This window comes from Felis catus, chromosome C2, assembly GCF_018350175.1.
Source record: "Felis catus isolate Fca126 chromosome C2, F.catus_Fca126_mat1.0, whole genome shotgun sequence".
Lineage (NCBI taxonomy): Eukaryota > Metazoa > Chordata > Mammalia > Carnivora > Felidae > Felis > Felis catus.
Window position 1 is genome coordinate 110030930 of NC_058376.1, and position 15830 is coordinate 110046759.

Sequence of the window (15830 nt, forward strand, 5' to 3'; positions counted from 1 at the left end):
CTTCCCCCTGCGGACAGCCTGCATCCTATGACCAGTCAGAGCAGTTTCTAAAGGTATAGTCCCTTTGCCAATGCTCCCTGTCTCTCCACTCTCATCTGGGACTCCAAATGAACCTCTGCATTTTCCTTATCTCTTTTCTATATGCTTCTTTGTGGGTGTTTCTCCTAGCCTCTCTTCCAGTTCACCAACTACCTAATCTGTTAAACCTAGTTCCATAATTTCTAGTGGTGGTGGTTTTTTTTTCCCCCCTCCAGCAACTGCTTCCCCCCTCAAGCAACTGTAAGTTGCTTCTTACAGTTGTTTTGTACTGTGTTGCATTTTAAAGTTTGGCTGAGATTTATCTCCATAAAGATGGTGGTTATAATTGTTCTATGCATGTAATGATTTCACTAGAGTCTCTGTAAGTATGTTTTTTCTGTATCATTGATGCTGTGTCTCCCAAATGTTTGCTAATTTGTGGAACCTTTTGAGAAATTGTTTTTGGAAATAACTGAGAACTAAGAGGATGCTAGCTTCCTGCAGAGTAAGGCTTAACTTGATTTTGTCAGGACCTCAGTGTGCTAGAAGCCCAAAGAGCAAAGTTTGCGGTCCTCCAAGCTCATATCCTCACTCCAGAACAAGCCCTTTGGAGATTTAATGCACAAGAGTGATAACTGCAGGCACTAAACTCTGCCCTGTGTTATTTGGCACTGTAGTCCCCCAAGTGGCTCTGCCTCTGCTGCTTTCTAAAGTCCAGGGAAAACGCAGCGGTAATTTGGGATATGGAGGATGGAGTAAAGAGGGGAATGGATCTTGCTAGGTTCAGAGAAGGTATATTCATCTTTCTTCTTCCATCACTGGCTTGAGGAAAAATCCAACAAAGATGCCTTTGATTGGTGTTTCCTATCACATGGCTGTATTATGACTAGATACATGATACAGGAGAACTATTCAGCGTTTTACGATTTACAAGTGGTGGTGTAGGCAGAATTTTAAGATGACCCACATTATCCCTGCCCCCTCCCCCCACGTGTTGCATCTGTGGTTATGTGACGTTGCATGGTAAAGGAATTTTGTGGATCTAATTAAGGTCCCAAATCAGTTTATCTGAGTTAATCCTAAGAGTGATTATCCTGTTGTAGGTCTAATAATTATGTGAGTTCCTTAAAAGCAGAGTTTTCTCTAGCTGGTAGCGTAAGATGGAGTCAGATTGCAAATGTGAAAAAGATTAAACATGCCACGGCTGCCTTGAAGATGAAGGAACAGGTCCAAGAAGCTGTGAGCAACCCCCACCCCTGGCAGCCAGCAAAAAAGCAGGGTTCTTGGTCCTACAACTACAAGGAACCGAATTCTGCCAACCACAGGTATGAGCATGAAAGATACCAAGCTCTGGCTGACAAAGCAGCCAGCCAACACTTCGATGTCAGCCTAGTGAGACTGAGACTAAGCAGAGAACCTACCATGCCATATTGCCATATTGGCCTTCTTACTACACAACCGTGAGCTAATAAATGGGTGTGGCTTAAGGCATAAAGTTTGTGGTAATCTGTCATGCAGTAAAAGAGAATACAGGAGTCAGTCTTCGCCTTCCACCAAGATTCACAAAGTGGTGAAATTTCACAAGCACAAAGGTTTGGCTACTAGGTGGCCAAAATGAGTAGGATGTAACGGGGAACCACAGACTATTTAAGATAGGCTGTTCAGTTGTGTAGTTTTGTGGAAACTGAGAAGAAATCACGGCCCAGCTCTTTAGGCCCCAGCCTTCTGGGGCAGCTGATGCCACCATGTACCCAACAAGGAAAGATCAGTGGCCTCTAACGTTAGCTATAGATCCCTTCTGAATAGACCTCTGATTTGACCCAAAATTCAGCCAATTATATACTTACTGCATTCTATAGTGAATTAAATCACACAAGTACTAAAGAACAAGTATATACAAAATCTTTATAAATTCACTTATTTCACCAAAAGTATACAAGCAGTATCAATTCACTGAGACAAAAATGAGTATTTTTGTTCTCCACAGGTCACTGAAGTCCTTGTACAATTCCAAGAAGCTATTCATAGAAACGGAACTAGGTTTGAAAACAGTACTGTGTCACATAAAAATTACAATTCACTGTTGAAATTAAACATTGTGAATAATGTTAAGTACCTGCTGTATAACACTTTATCCAATAACAGTATTAACTGCTTGCTAAATAAGGCTTTGATTTATAAAATGCACATATTTCCAAGACTGTTTAACATCTCTACTTATAAATTAATTCACAGGATTCCTATAGTTGCTTTTTAGCTTCAAATGGATATTAGCGTAACTAATACGAAATGATCCCCTTTGCAAGCAATGAATTTACTTTCCTTCCTAAATGCAAACATCACATGAAATTAAATTACAACCTTTTTAACCTCTCCTCTAAAGGGTCAGTGACATGAAAGAGGAGACCAATGCCTTGTTTACCAACCTGGAGACATCTCTTGCCATCAATTCACTGAGTGGCCCCGACCTCCAGGAACTCAGGGCCTGGCATGTCTTTTACATCCAGCACTGTATGCATAAGCAAAGGAGAGCAAACAAGGGACCAGAAGGCCCCGTGTGAGCCAAGCATACTGAGCAACCACACTGTGCTTCTGCTTTACTCACTTCACTCATGATCTGGGTACCTGGTTGGCAGGCAGTAGATGGGACATGTCACACACAGATCTGAGTCCTCGAATAATGTACCCTTTGCCAGGTTTTTGTCCCTTTGTGGGAGAAAAATGGAGTAGAGAGGAACATAGCTGCCGGTAAAAGTTACTTTCCCCTCTCTCAATCTTCCAAACCGTCACTCCCTATGAAATGTACTATTAAAATGATTTTTCTCTCTCCTTGCACCAATGGAAGAAATGAAGTTCTGCAGACACCCACAGTTAAGAGATCCTCCAGATCCGGCAAACAAGACCCTTAGGACATATGAAACGGATTCCCATTAAGACCAAACTGTTATGCTTCAATTAGGTACCAGGCTGGCATCTTGATACCTTGGTGAGGCCTAAATTTTACCTTCCTTGAGACTGTATTTCAGCCAATTGCCTGTTTGGAACAGGAGTAGGAACAGTCAAAAATATTAAATTATAAAAGGCAAAAAATTATTAAAGGCAAAGCAGCCTCATGTCAGTTTATCAGCTCATTTGGGAATATTTAAAAAAAAAAAAGTACGACCCCTGTCTTACATTCAGGATTTTGTCACTTATGTGAACCATCTAAATCCTATCTTATTAGAGTAGCTTGAGTTTTATCAGGCTATACCAGTACTGGGTGAGGTGAATCTAAAAAGAAAATCTCCTAAGTAAGCTTCTCTCCTAAGGAGAAAAGAGGTGGCAAAAATTCAAGTGTCAATTTCCCTTTCCTGGGAAGAATTTTAGAAAAACTCAATAGCTCATCTTTTGAGCTCTACCAGCTCCTTATGAAATCCTCATAGCATTAGAATCATCTAAAATACAAGAGGCAGAAAACATATTTACAAAACTGGGCATTCGTTAAAAACAACTCTTGCTAATACTGGGAAAACCATGTAAAGGAAATGTCAAAAGGGGGACAGAAACATCCTTGGCAAAGTGAGGAAAGAGAATACCAGGGTACAGCATCTAATACACATTTTTAATGCCAGAAAATGGTGAACCTAGGAGGAGCTGAGAGGTGGCCTCGTCCCTGAAGTGGACTGCTCAGCTATCTGCGGACCTAAGGAAGTTTGCAAGTGGGTGGCTGTGCACACACCGAACCTTGCGAACTAACTGGTAGCTGTTCTCATGAGAGAGCATAACCACCTGGCAAGCTTAAAGGCAAGTGTTTTCATTCTTTTAATTAAACAGGCTGTGTTAAAATTCACAACAAAGCCAGCCCAGAACCAAGCAGCCTGCTGTGATGTAGTGCAAATCTCGCGGTAACACAAGGCCGTCGAGAGGCTACACATTGGTTTCCAGTCCTAGCAAGCGTCCCATTCTCTCCACGTTCTTGTCAATTGTAGCCTGACAGGTTATCTCCTTGGCACATTCCATAGGAAACCAGCCTCTCTCTCCGTCTCGCAGTCGTTCCCCCTCATACCAGCCTGCAAACAGGAACAGAGTCTTCATGAAGCAATGAGTGTCTGGATGAATCTGGACCCTGCCTGGCTCTGAGGAGGGTGTACCCCAGCTTGTGCATGACGTGATGGAAGGTGAGGAGAAAGTGCAACATAGGGAAGGGCCTCAAGGAGGAATAAGTGACATACCTGAGGTGGCACACAATCAGGAACCCTGAAGGGAGAAGGTTGAAAAGAGCCTGGGAGCTTGGGCTGGGCTGGAGAAGGGGATGCTGTGCATAGGTAGGGGCAGCAGGAAAAGGATTTGTTTTTTCCTTAAGTGAGGAAGGAAGAACCTCAAAATGAGAAGTCACTGGGGGAGTAGGAAGGAAGGGAAACATGGTTCCTTTTGAATAATACACCATGTGACTGCATTCCTATTCAGAAACAAAAGCAATGGTATAGCTAGAGGAAAGGCAGGAGCAAATGAGCAAACAAACCAAAGGGATATGAAATATGAGCGAGCTTTAATAATGAAACGAGACTCTTTGGTTCTTTGGCACCCTGAATGCTGCACCAGGAGTATCCCTAAGAACCCCCACTTACCATCGCTGACCCGTTGATAGATGAGAACCACATCCGCCACCTGTAGGGAGAGTTCGTCTGGCTGTTTGGCAGTGAAGGATCTAATGATTTCTACCTGGGTCAGTGCTGCGGGGGTAAAGGGGACATACTAAGCTCCCAGTAGCAGAACAGGTACAAATCAATACAGTATATTTACTCAATCTTTCTGTGCAATTCAAGGCCAGCTTGACAGAAACAAGTTAAGTTTCTATCAAGCAGAAACTCTGTTCCTCGAGCAGTCTTATTTGGCTAAGAGCTTTAGAACTTTAGAAGCTCAGGATCAAGAGAAGCCTTTTATGATGCATGCATCCCCTCAAAAATAACCTTGATAAGGAGCCATTAGTCATGTCACATAATAGAGCAGACAACAGCCATTGTGCATTGGGGAAACTGAGGCCAGACAGATTAGGTGATGTGCCAAGGCCATGCAACTAGTGATAAAATCTGCAGTACCCCCATTCTCCCGGCTCCCACCCAGGGGCTTTTCCCTAGTTCACCAGCACAGGAAAGCTGCCAAATAAGGTCAGAAATAAAAGGAGCTCCAACTGAAAGTCAAACAATATTTCGAGTTCTCCCAACATGCTGGCTCATAACAATTGTAACTTCAGTGACTTGATACTGACATGAGTTCTTAATTTTTTTTAAATATAAAACTTGATTTTAGGCAACTTTTAAACCAATCACTTTAGCTTTGGCTCTAAGCTTAAAGCTATGATCTCTGAGTGCTCCAAGCTAACCACTCTGGCTGCCCTAGTTCTTTCGTTTTGACCTTCTAGCTAAAAACATCCAGAAAAACATAAAATCAAAGTCAAGGTGCTACTAAGCACATGACACCACCCTTTATTTACTGCATCAGTTTCTACTTCCCTAGAAGAAGGAAATGCATTTTCTTAATGTTATCACTTTAATAAATAAGGTCAAAAGGAATGGTAACATAATTTTCTTTAAGATTAAAAAATACATTCCACTTCGATTCAGACTGTCAGTATGGAGAAGGCTTAAACGTGTAACTCCTGCCCACTAACAACTGCTGAAAATCGAAGAGGTTTACAGTACAAGCAGAGCTTTCAATGTAAGTTACTTAACTTAATCCTCACAATATCCCTGCATTGTATATAGGGATTCCCCTGACTTGCAGATGCACAGGCTCAGGAAGGCTGTGTAACAATTGGCCACGTTTACACAACAAAGAACTGCACCTTGGATTTGAATTCAGACCCCCTGACCTCCAAGGCAGGGATCACACAGTTCTGACATAGGGCCACAGGAAGGAAAGCCTGGAGGAAACTTACAGGGCGGGTATTGTGGCCATTAAGCACTAATAACCCAGCGTCCAGCAGGGGGCACAGCCCCTCCACATTCCAGAGCAGGCTGCCCTCCAGGTACTTACAGGTTCGGTCCAGAGGTTGCTTCCCGCTACTGTGTCCCAGGGCAGTGATCCAGCGGGCTCTCTCGCTCCTAAAACACACAGAGCATATCCAACTGAGAGATTCAAGGTGTCTGGACACAGAATGCAAAGCCATTCCCAGAAAACAGGGAGAGACTCCCCAGAGAGTTATGGGGGTGTATGAGTTATTTAAAAAGGATTCCCCATAACCTGGGGAATCTAGGCTGAAAATTAGTCAACACTGTTAAAACAGATTCTGAATGAATTTGACTAATTATTGATTAAACAGAATTTAAGTTTAACATTTTTAAATTTTTTTAATGTTTATTTTTTGTGAGAGAAAGACACAGAGCATGAGCAGAGGAGATGTAGAGAGAGAGAGAGGGAGACACAGAATCCGAAGCAGGGTCCAGACTCTGAGCTGTCAGCACAGAGCCCGATGTGGGGGCTCAAACTCAGGAACCACAAGATCATGACCTGAGCTGATGTCGGACGCTAAACCGACTGAGCCATCCAGTTGCCCCTCAACATTTTTTAAATTTAAATTCAAGTTAACATACAGAGTGGTTTTGGCTACAGGTGTCGAACCCAGTGATTCATCTCTTACATATGACACCACTATTTAATAAAGAGCTGATTACACTATCACATAATCACATAAAGATATTTAGTATATTCAATCTGATATTTTAACATTTCAAAAAGGTGAATTTCATTTAAAAAAACTCCTAGTAAATCAGTTTCTCTACACTCTCTTCTTTCCCCACACTCAAACCATTTCACAAAGATAAGAAACTTGACCTATTTAAAGTTGTGTAGTTCTTTATACAGCTAATACTGCCAAACATGAGCCTTATTGAAATAAAAATTCTTTGAACGTTTTTAGACTGTTCACAAATGCTTAAAATGGCTTAATGAATACAGCCAAAAAAATGTTGAGGGAAAAAACGAACTGGGACTTTTTATATAAAGCCATCATTACATGAAACAAAACAATTATTTAAAGGATCAGAAGTTGCAGATAAGCATTATTCCATAATTCAGTTATCCTCCGAAGGTCCAGTATCAAGATTGCAATTAAGGAAATAAGGCTCACACACACACACTTTAAAATCTTTGAGGCACTTAGTAACTAACCCATACTACATAGCAGACACAAGCATGTGACATCCATTACTTCATGTAATCCTCCAAAAGCCCATTTAAAGGATGAGAAAGAAGGCTGTGTGGAGGTCCCAAGGCAAGTGATACAAGTCGCCAGTTTTTATAAGGCACTCACTCCACTGTCTTAAGAAGGGGCACCTTTATGCCCGTACTTGAAATACATTTTTTTCTCCTGTAACAGCTTGTACCTAAAGATGGTTGTCACCCTTGCCCCATCTTCTCCGCCCCTCAAGCATCCTTCCACACACACTGCTTGTGAGCCTGGGGCATGCCACACTGTTCCACACCCTTTCCTGCCCGTTCCCACTCTCAAGTAGAACCTCTGTTTCCACCCCTCATGCTCCTCATTAATGAAGAACATCCATAAAACAATGCACTAATCTTAAGTGTATACAGATCTGTGAGTGCTTATGTAGGTGCACCCAACACCTTGTGTCCCTTTCCCATCAATAACCTCCCACAAAGGGAACCACCACCAGAGGCTCATTTTACCTGTCGTGTACTTTATAATGGAATTCTTCAGCATGTCCACTCAATCTTGCAAACACAAGCCTCACCTCCTCCAGCTGGCCTCCTCTGATGCAGGAGCCCACACCTCCATCCCCATCCAGTTTGCCAATTCTGCTCCCACGCACTCCTCTGCTCAGCCCTATCCCGTTGCTGGCCAGCTGGAAGCCTCACGAAGGCAGGCATCTTGCCCGTTCAGTTCACTGCCGTATCTCCAGAACATAACCAAGGCCTATAAAGATCTGTTAACTGGATGATCATGACCACTCATCACATACTGACCCCCATTTAGTGGCTTGTCTGTTTCTCTTGGCCATAAACTTCAGGAGGTAAGGCATTGGGTCTTGTTCTAAATAGTTATTAGAGCACTCATGTGCCAGCTGTGCTACTTTTTTGTATTTGGTGAGTACCATCTAATTTAATCTTTAGGACAATACTGAAATTAAATATTACCATTCTTCCCCCCCACACCCTCCAGAGGACAAAGCTGGAGTGTTAATAAGCATTTGTGCACAGTGACACAGCTAAGTGATGGAGTCAGAAAATAAGCCAGGTAGGGGTGCCTGGGTGGCTCAGTCAGTTGAGCATCCGACTTCAGCTCAGGTCATGATCTCACAGCTCGTGAGTTCGAGCCCCATGTCAGGCTCTATGCTGACAGCTCGGAGCCTGGAGCCTGCTTTGGATTCTGTGTCTCTTTCTCGAAAATAAAATAAAACATTAAAAAAAAATTAAAAAAAAAATTAAAAAAAAAGAAGGCAGTCTGGGATCTAGAAGGTGATGCTCCCTATCAGGTGCTCTCAAAGTAATGAGGGAAGTCAGGAAGGGTGGAAACTGCGATGTGCTAAAAGACAGACTTAGTTAAGAAAATGAGGCTGGGCCCTAATCAAGCTGATGCATCAGGTAGTAATGTGCACAATTTGTGTAGAAACCCATGATGCGGTTTGCTTTAAAAAACAAAACAAAACAAAAATAGTATAGGACACAAAGGGCCTCGGGGTGGTTTTATAAGGAACAAGTTTTATAAAGCACAGCCTTCTTTAAAATAATCTTAAGCCAACACTTAAATCCTTGATATCATCTCTGTCAAAAATAAGATCTATTTTTTACTCGGGCTCAACTGGAAATTTCCAAAGTACAAAGGTAACTGAAAACTAAATAATACTGTACAGATGGAAAAATTGTTCACCAAGAGACATCTAAAATGATCCACGTGCCATTCCCAAACAAGTCAGCCTCCTCCTTGCCTTACCGTGCGTCTTCACACGGCCCTGACTCCTGTCTGCGGCCCTTCAGTTAGACTCCCAGGCACAGCCCACCTCTGGCACCGAGTGGCCAGTTTCAGTGACAGGCCTGACCCTGCAGACAGTTTCCAGAAATCCAGATGAAACCTTTCACTCGTGTGGCATGCTGCCTGGATGCTAATGGCATCCCTTAGACACGGCAGCCTCTCACAGAGACTCGAGAGGACAGAACAAGACACTCCTTGTTGCCCTCACTGAAAGGAGCCGCTTCTTGAAATGGCTTCAATGAAGCCAGTCCCACCCCCTCTTACATGCCGTTAAAACCGCACAACTTTCCCCGGGGCCTCCCAGAGCCCTGCCAAGGAGCTGCTTCCCACTATGCAGCAGAAAGCACTGCCTCCCTAAAGCAGGGAGGAGACTCCCTCAATATAAGAGGGAATTCTGAGAACAAGAAAAGCCAGGGCACAGACCTACCCATTATTAAACTGAGATATCAAGCCCAGGGCTCACTTGCAGACAGCTATCTTCTCCAGGGACAATATGAAACAATCAACATGAATTCACAGTCCACCCCACACCCGTTCGCAGACTTTTCCCTTTGCCCAAATAAAGTGAGAGAATAAGTAACGCCACTCATGTGGACCTGGGCACATCAACGTCTAAGACACCCGAACGCTGCTCCCTTAGACCAACATCCACTGAGCGCCTCCTGCCTTTGCATGAGCCCTGTGCTAAGATGGGGTTGCAAAGTGAGTAAAACAGGGTCTCTTGCTCTCCACAGCCTTCAGTGTGAAGGAGCAGAGAGGGAAGCAAACAAACACAAAATCCAGCACAGTATGCACTGGGCTGTGGCGGAACATTCTGCTTAAAACACATGGCACCCAGGAAGAGAAAGAAGACTGAGAAGAGACGTTCCACATAAATATCTGCAAGTAGAGTCCTTTCCTAAGACCCGTGTTCTTCATGCACAGCATAAAATTAAGCACCTGCAGTTCCCTACTCAGGAGTCAGATGTGGTAGCACCATGGCCTGCCTCTCATACAATTAAGCACAGTAGGCTTAAACTTAATTGCATAAAGGTCGAAGTCACAAAGCTGGATTTCTCATTGAATGCCAGGCATCTGCTAGAAAAGACAGATACGTACTGGGAAAAATGGGAGAGCAGGCTTTGAAACAAAGAGGCAGGGCTGCAGAACAGACAGGGGCTGTTGAACCTTCTCTGTGTCCCTCTTACAGTGGCAGCTGGCCAGATACGTTTTGTGTTTCTTGTCACAGCCTACAAATTTACCTGGGGTTCCTTTTGAAACTCCTACACCCAAGGCCTTTGGGGGGAAGTCCTTCAAGCCTTTGTAAAGAGCAGGTTTGTGAGGATGGTTGTTTTTGTTCGTTCCCTCACACACTCAGTTCAACCAGATGAGTTCTGATCCATGAAAGAAAACCCACAGGGTAAAAAAATGTCATCATGAATGCTGTGCATCAAAATCTTACAAAGCTGGACACATGTTCACAACTTACCTAATTTAAAAAATCTAACCAAAGCAATTCTCTTAGCCCACTAAGAGGGTTCTAAAATTCAGATTTTGTGACGTTATATAATTAAGCCAATTATTTCTTGAATTATCTGTTTCCTCGATGATATGAGACCCATATCATCACCTGCCCTCCTGTTGAAGTAGGGCTGGTGATGACGATCACAGAAGATCATGTGCTTTGAGGGGCACTATGCAGTGTAAGAGATCATTCCTGGATGTGGATTCCAGATTCAACGAGGGGAAAAATACTACAACCTATGATAAATACATTTTTTGCACATAAATTACCACCTATTGTGGATTATTTTTTTTTAGAGGATGAAGTACAAGAGCATGTCAGACATACTATGTACAATTTTATTCCACTTCCTGTTGTTAATTAAATCATTAACAGAAGCAGGAAGGCCGCAGACTCCCTGGCAAACAATGCGCCTTTATGAGGAGGCCCGGGAATTGGTCATCTGGATGGCTGACAGGACCAGCCACATTCACAAGGCTTCTACTTCTTTCAGTGAGGGAGAAATTTTGAGAAGGATCTTTGATTATGGTTTAAGGTGATTATATCCTACAGCTCAACACAATGGGTAAAGAAAATGTGCGTTTGTCACTGAGCGTGTCCTGATGTCTCACGGCCGCATACACGGAGCCCAAATGCCATTCACATTCCACTGTAAACCCAGGAAGCCAAGGACGCCACTTGCTGCAGCCTCTGGTCTGTGCCAGCTGCAGCTGTGTGTGCTTCCTCTTAATGAAGGCAGACAATGGGGGCTCTCCGGCTCCCACATTCCTCTAGAAAGGCCCAGAGGGAGAAGAATGACAGCGGTAAAATATTCATCCTTTGTCCTTTTATAAAAGATAAGCTTTTGTACTTTTCACAGACTACTGTCTCATTAACAATGTGACTTAAGATTTTGAACGGCAGACAGAGATAACACCATCTACATGGGTTAGATGTACATCCTAAGAAAATTTTAACCACATCCTTTATAGCAATCTTTGAAAAACAAGTGGAACGTAGAGAACACTTGCCTCAGCAGCACAAAAAGGACAGTGAATAGATAAAGACTGACAGGGAAGCGATACTTCCCTACACGTGGTTACTATTTATTCTACCTTGCCTTCTAGAAAAGCTAACTATATTAATTATGGGTCAGTCCCAAAAATATGTATTGGGAACTGGCCACGGACAAAAGTGAGACAAAAGACAAAGCTGGAGTTGAGTGTAGGGATTAGTAATAAAACCACACAAAACTGACTGGAGAGAAGGAGAATCATTAGGACACTACAGGGTGTCTCAAAAGAGAAGTGATACATAGGTTGTCCTCGGGAATGTGGAAAGATGCAATGGACTTTTGCATAGGAAGAACTGGCAGATGACAGATTTGTTCAGACCTGGAAGCATCACATATGACACCAGTCTCCAGATTGGATCAACTCGAAATGGTGCCAATGGTACCACTTTACCACTTACAGAAATGTGTGTTTAGGGAAAGCAGTGGGTAGCTGACTGGCTCAGGTAGGCTGCATTTCTGATGCGAGAGCGAATAAGGATGGTTAGAAATGGAAGGAAAGCTAAGAGAGTACAGATAACAGGTGAAGAAAAAATCTCAAAAAGGGAGTCAGGGTGAATGAGCTGAACAGTCAACAAAATGAAATGACACTGGAGGTAAAGAAAGGAAGACTGTTGAATGGGGTAACTAGGAAGCCACTACTCATCTTTCGATGGAACAGCCTTAACAGGGACGCAGAGGAAGAAGTCATACTGAAGACCCTTAAGGAACAACTTAACATGGTACTAGCTGCTCAAACCTAAAATCCAAAACATCATCAATTCGTCTCTCACAGCCACCCCAACTCATCCAATCCGTAAATTCATCCTATTCTCTGCCTCCGAAATAGCGTGTTTCTATCTCCCCTCTCAGACCACAGCCCAAGCCACTGCCAGGACTCCCTTGACTACTGCAACAGGACCCTATTTGCTCTCTTCTGCCCCCATTCCAATCTTCCGGAGAACTTCCTGCCATGACTTAAAAGGCTCTACACGCTTGCTTCTCAAAATACGTGTGGTGAAGAACCAGTCCTCACCCCCCCACCTCAACCTCCTATCCCATCCACTGTGAACCAAGTGTTCTTAGAAATACAACAAAAATGAGTTACTGTTAAAATAATCACATGCTTTGATGATGCAGAAATGTCGAAATGCTCTAAGTTCTTAATTCCTTCCCTCATGCACAGGAGGTTATGGTTTGAGGACTGATGGCCCACGGGCCATACTAGAATAGCTCTGCTCTTGAAATCATCTGGCCTCTGTTGGCCTCTTGACCACCCACTCTCTCCTTGGGTTTATTCTGATCTAGCCATTTTCACGATGTTCAAGCCAAGTTTGACAACATCAAACTCGTTTCTCTAGAAGTTTTGCATTTGTTGTTTCCTTTGCCTAGAACAGTCTGGCCCTGCATTTTCCCACAGGCTGACTCCCCCTTGTCACTCAGGGTTCAGTTCAAATGTCACCTCAGAGAAGTCTTCCTGCGCCATCTATTCTGTTTTTTATTATGGAATTTAAACAATATGATGCCCTAAATTTACCATCTGAGTTTCCACAAATGTTTTTCCTTTTTAGTCTATGCACCTAAGAATACAATTCACGTTTTAATAATTTCTCACATTTAATAGCAAGTGGCGGGGCACCTGGGTGGCTCAGTTGGTTAAGCATCTGACTTCGGCTCAGGTCATGATCTCATGGCTCGTGAGTTCAAGCCCTGCATCGGGCTCTGTGCTGACAGCTCGGAGCCTGGAGCCTGCTTCGGATTCTGTGTCTCCCTCTATCTCTGACCTTCCCCCGTTCATGCTCTCTCTGTGTCTCAAAAATAAATAAACATTAAAAAAAAAAAAATGAAATAGCAAGTGGCTTCCGGGAGTTTCCCTTCTAGGGAAAAAGGGCCAAATGGCAAGGTAGGGGTGGACTAGTCTGACTGGTGGCATCTCAGTAGGAAGATTCAAATTTGTTACCAGAAAGAACACTAGATTCAGGAGGGTCAGGGTCTAGTCCCAGCTTTGGCAACAACTCACTTCCTGTATGACCTCAGGCAAATCCTATCACCTTTGTCTCATTTTACATATGGGAGAAGAAATGAGGGAGGTGGAGTACCAACCAGTAATTAGGGCCACTACATATTTTACTGTCTAAACAAGACACCTTTGAGAGTCAAAGTGGGTGCTATTGTTAGTTGTGCCAGAACAGACATTATACTGATCCTGAAGAAACCAAGATGTATGGTCACTTTACTTCAGCTCAGTTTTATCCTTCTCTAGAAACCCCTATGGGACCCTTCCTCATGTTCTATGGCTGGCTCCATATGGTACATCCCGGATGCTCAATGTTTACCCCATTTCCTTTTGGGAAGCTTTTCTACATTCTTTATGTAATCAAAGTTATTGATCTGTTCTACAATTTCACCATTATAATGACTGAACTGTTGTGTCAAACAGCTGCACCCCTCCTGCTGATTTTACATTCTGTATATCCCCACATGATCTCTGCTGACAACAGTTTTTCAAAGAAGGTAAATATTTAGGTATGAACCACCTCCTTTTTCAAACCAAAGAATAAGTAGACAAAGGACATTAGTAACTAGTATAAAGTACTGCAGATATTAAAAGGCCAGAAAGGTGGTGAAAACCTGGTTTTTTCAACCAGTTTGCTAATAGGCCACCTTAATCACACATAACATACAAGAGAAGAAACTTCAAAAACATATATTCACCTATAAATTTTGCAAATCTTAGAAGCAAAGAAAATATTCTACGTAGACCAAAACTCTGATTGCTCAAAACCAGTTCGGCCCAGGGCTGACCTGCACTTTTTCCAACATGGCATATAATAATTTGCTAGACTTTTAAACAGTGAATTGTTTTCTGGGGTTTTTTGGGGTTTTTTTTTTAAGGAAAGTACATCCTGGCTGTAACATTTTCTTTCAATACAAATGCTATTTTATGCCTTGTATGCTTAAAGATGTTTGTTTATTTACTTTTCAACTGATACCTAAGTTGGTGGTGGAGGGGAGGAGAGTGAAGGAGTCACTCCTGTACCCAAGGAGACCTCTGCCTCTCTGGAATGTTCTACACATAGGAGTCAGACCCATGGCTCATATCATTTTTGGGTGACATAACTCAATATTCTGAGAACATTTCTGATTGAGGAAATGAATATACCATTCAGTCCATGGCAAGATCAAAAGGCAAGAAGGTAAAATGCTACAGAATGTCCCAGAAAAGGATCTAGCCTTGGTATAAAAAGAACTGGACGTGTCGGTTTACTTCCTACTTTGCTGGAATAATCTCAGACAAGGGGTGGAGGTTACATAAATTATGAAAGAGACAGTCAGGAAAAGCTCTGCTGATACGTTGGCAAGACCTGAATATAGAACAAACAATCCTAAAAAAGAAAAAGAAAGAGAACAAACAATCCTTATAAACACAGAGGAAAGGAAAACACAAAGCAAAACCAGCAACACTTTCACCATTACTAACTAAAACTGACAACTGAAAATCTGTTTGAGAATTCTCTAAAATCTCTGGATAAGCACTCATCTCCAAAGCCTTTAAAGACTTTTCACCCTTAAAATCATATAAGATCCAAAGCTTAGACATACTAAATTCTCTTTTAAAGAGAGGCTTCCCCAGAGGAAGGCTGGGTCTGTCTTCACTGGACAAGAGGTTTAATCACTTCCAGAGTTGAAGAAATGCCTTCCTGAGCCCTGGTCTTACGTGTGTCTCATGCTGGTCATCTGCACAGACCAGCAGTAGCACCCACCCAGAGGAGCAAATACAGGAACGTGCCTGGAATGCTGCAGGCTCCTTCAGCAATTTCCTGGAAGAGCTCCGGCACCTTAAGAAAAGGCATTTCTTTGTTTCGTAAACAAACACATAGGATGAAGCTCCTTTTCTTACTCCCTCTGCTAACTCTCAAGTTCATTTGGAATACTCTATTTTGGCAAATTTTCAAATCTCAAATGGAGTTTACATCAACCTATCCCTCTTGGTTTTCTTTAGCCTTTGAAGTTACTTCTAGTGCCAAAAAGATACGAAATGATCATCGAAAACGTTTTATATGGATGCTTTGTAATTGTAATCTTTTTCTGATGTCTCTCTTTAAAGACCCAGAAACACTGTTAAAATACTCTCAAGAGGTAAGGACACCTCTCTGGGTTTACTTTCATTAAGATTTTGCTACAGTCTCGGGGTTGTTATTTACCAGCTGCTGATCCATTTTAATTACACCACCTGGGAACCTTGGCAGATTTGGGTGGGAGGTATGCGTAGGATGATCCCTGAGGATAAAGAGTCAGAGAACTTC

The 15830-nt window shown here is 42.7% G+C and overlaps 1 protein-coding gene and 1 long non-coding RNA gene across 5 annotated transcripts in view; one reads left to right on the forward strand and one right to left on the reverse strand.

The window, feature by feature from the left end:
• Window positions 1-1906: 1906 nt before the first annotated feature.
• ARHGEF26 (Rho guanine nucleotide exchange factor 26) overlaps window positions 1907-15830 on the reverse strand; it is a 129597-nt gene continuing 115673 nt past the window's right edge. For all 4 annotated transcript variants that reach the window (XM_023260457.2, XM_045037416.1, XM_045037415.1 and 1 more), the window contains 3 exons: window positions 6034-6101; window positions 4626-4730; window positions 1907-4067 (listed from right to left, as the gene is read on the reverse strand). In XM_023260457.2, the coding sequence (XP_023116225.1) occupies window positions 3925-4067; window positions 4626-4730; window positions 6034-6101 (316 nt within the window). In that variant the 3' untranslated portion in view covers window positions 1907-3924. The remainder of the gene's footprint in view (window positions 4068-4625; window positions 4731-6033; window positions 6102-15830) is intronic.
• Window positions 4036-10758, forward strand: LOC109491428. The gene is made up of 3 exons (XR_002745403.2): window positions 4036-4175; window positions 5622-5715; window positions 9724-10758. It is a non-coding gene; the product is annotated as an uncharacterized LOC109491428 (long non-coding RNA).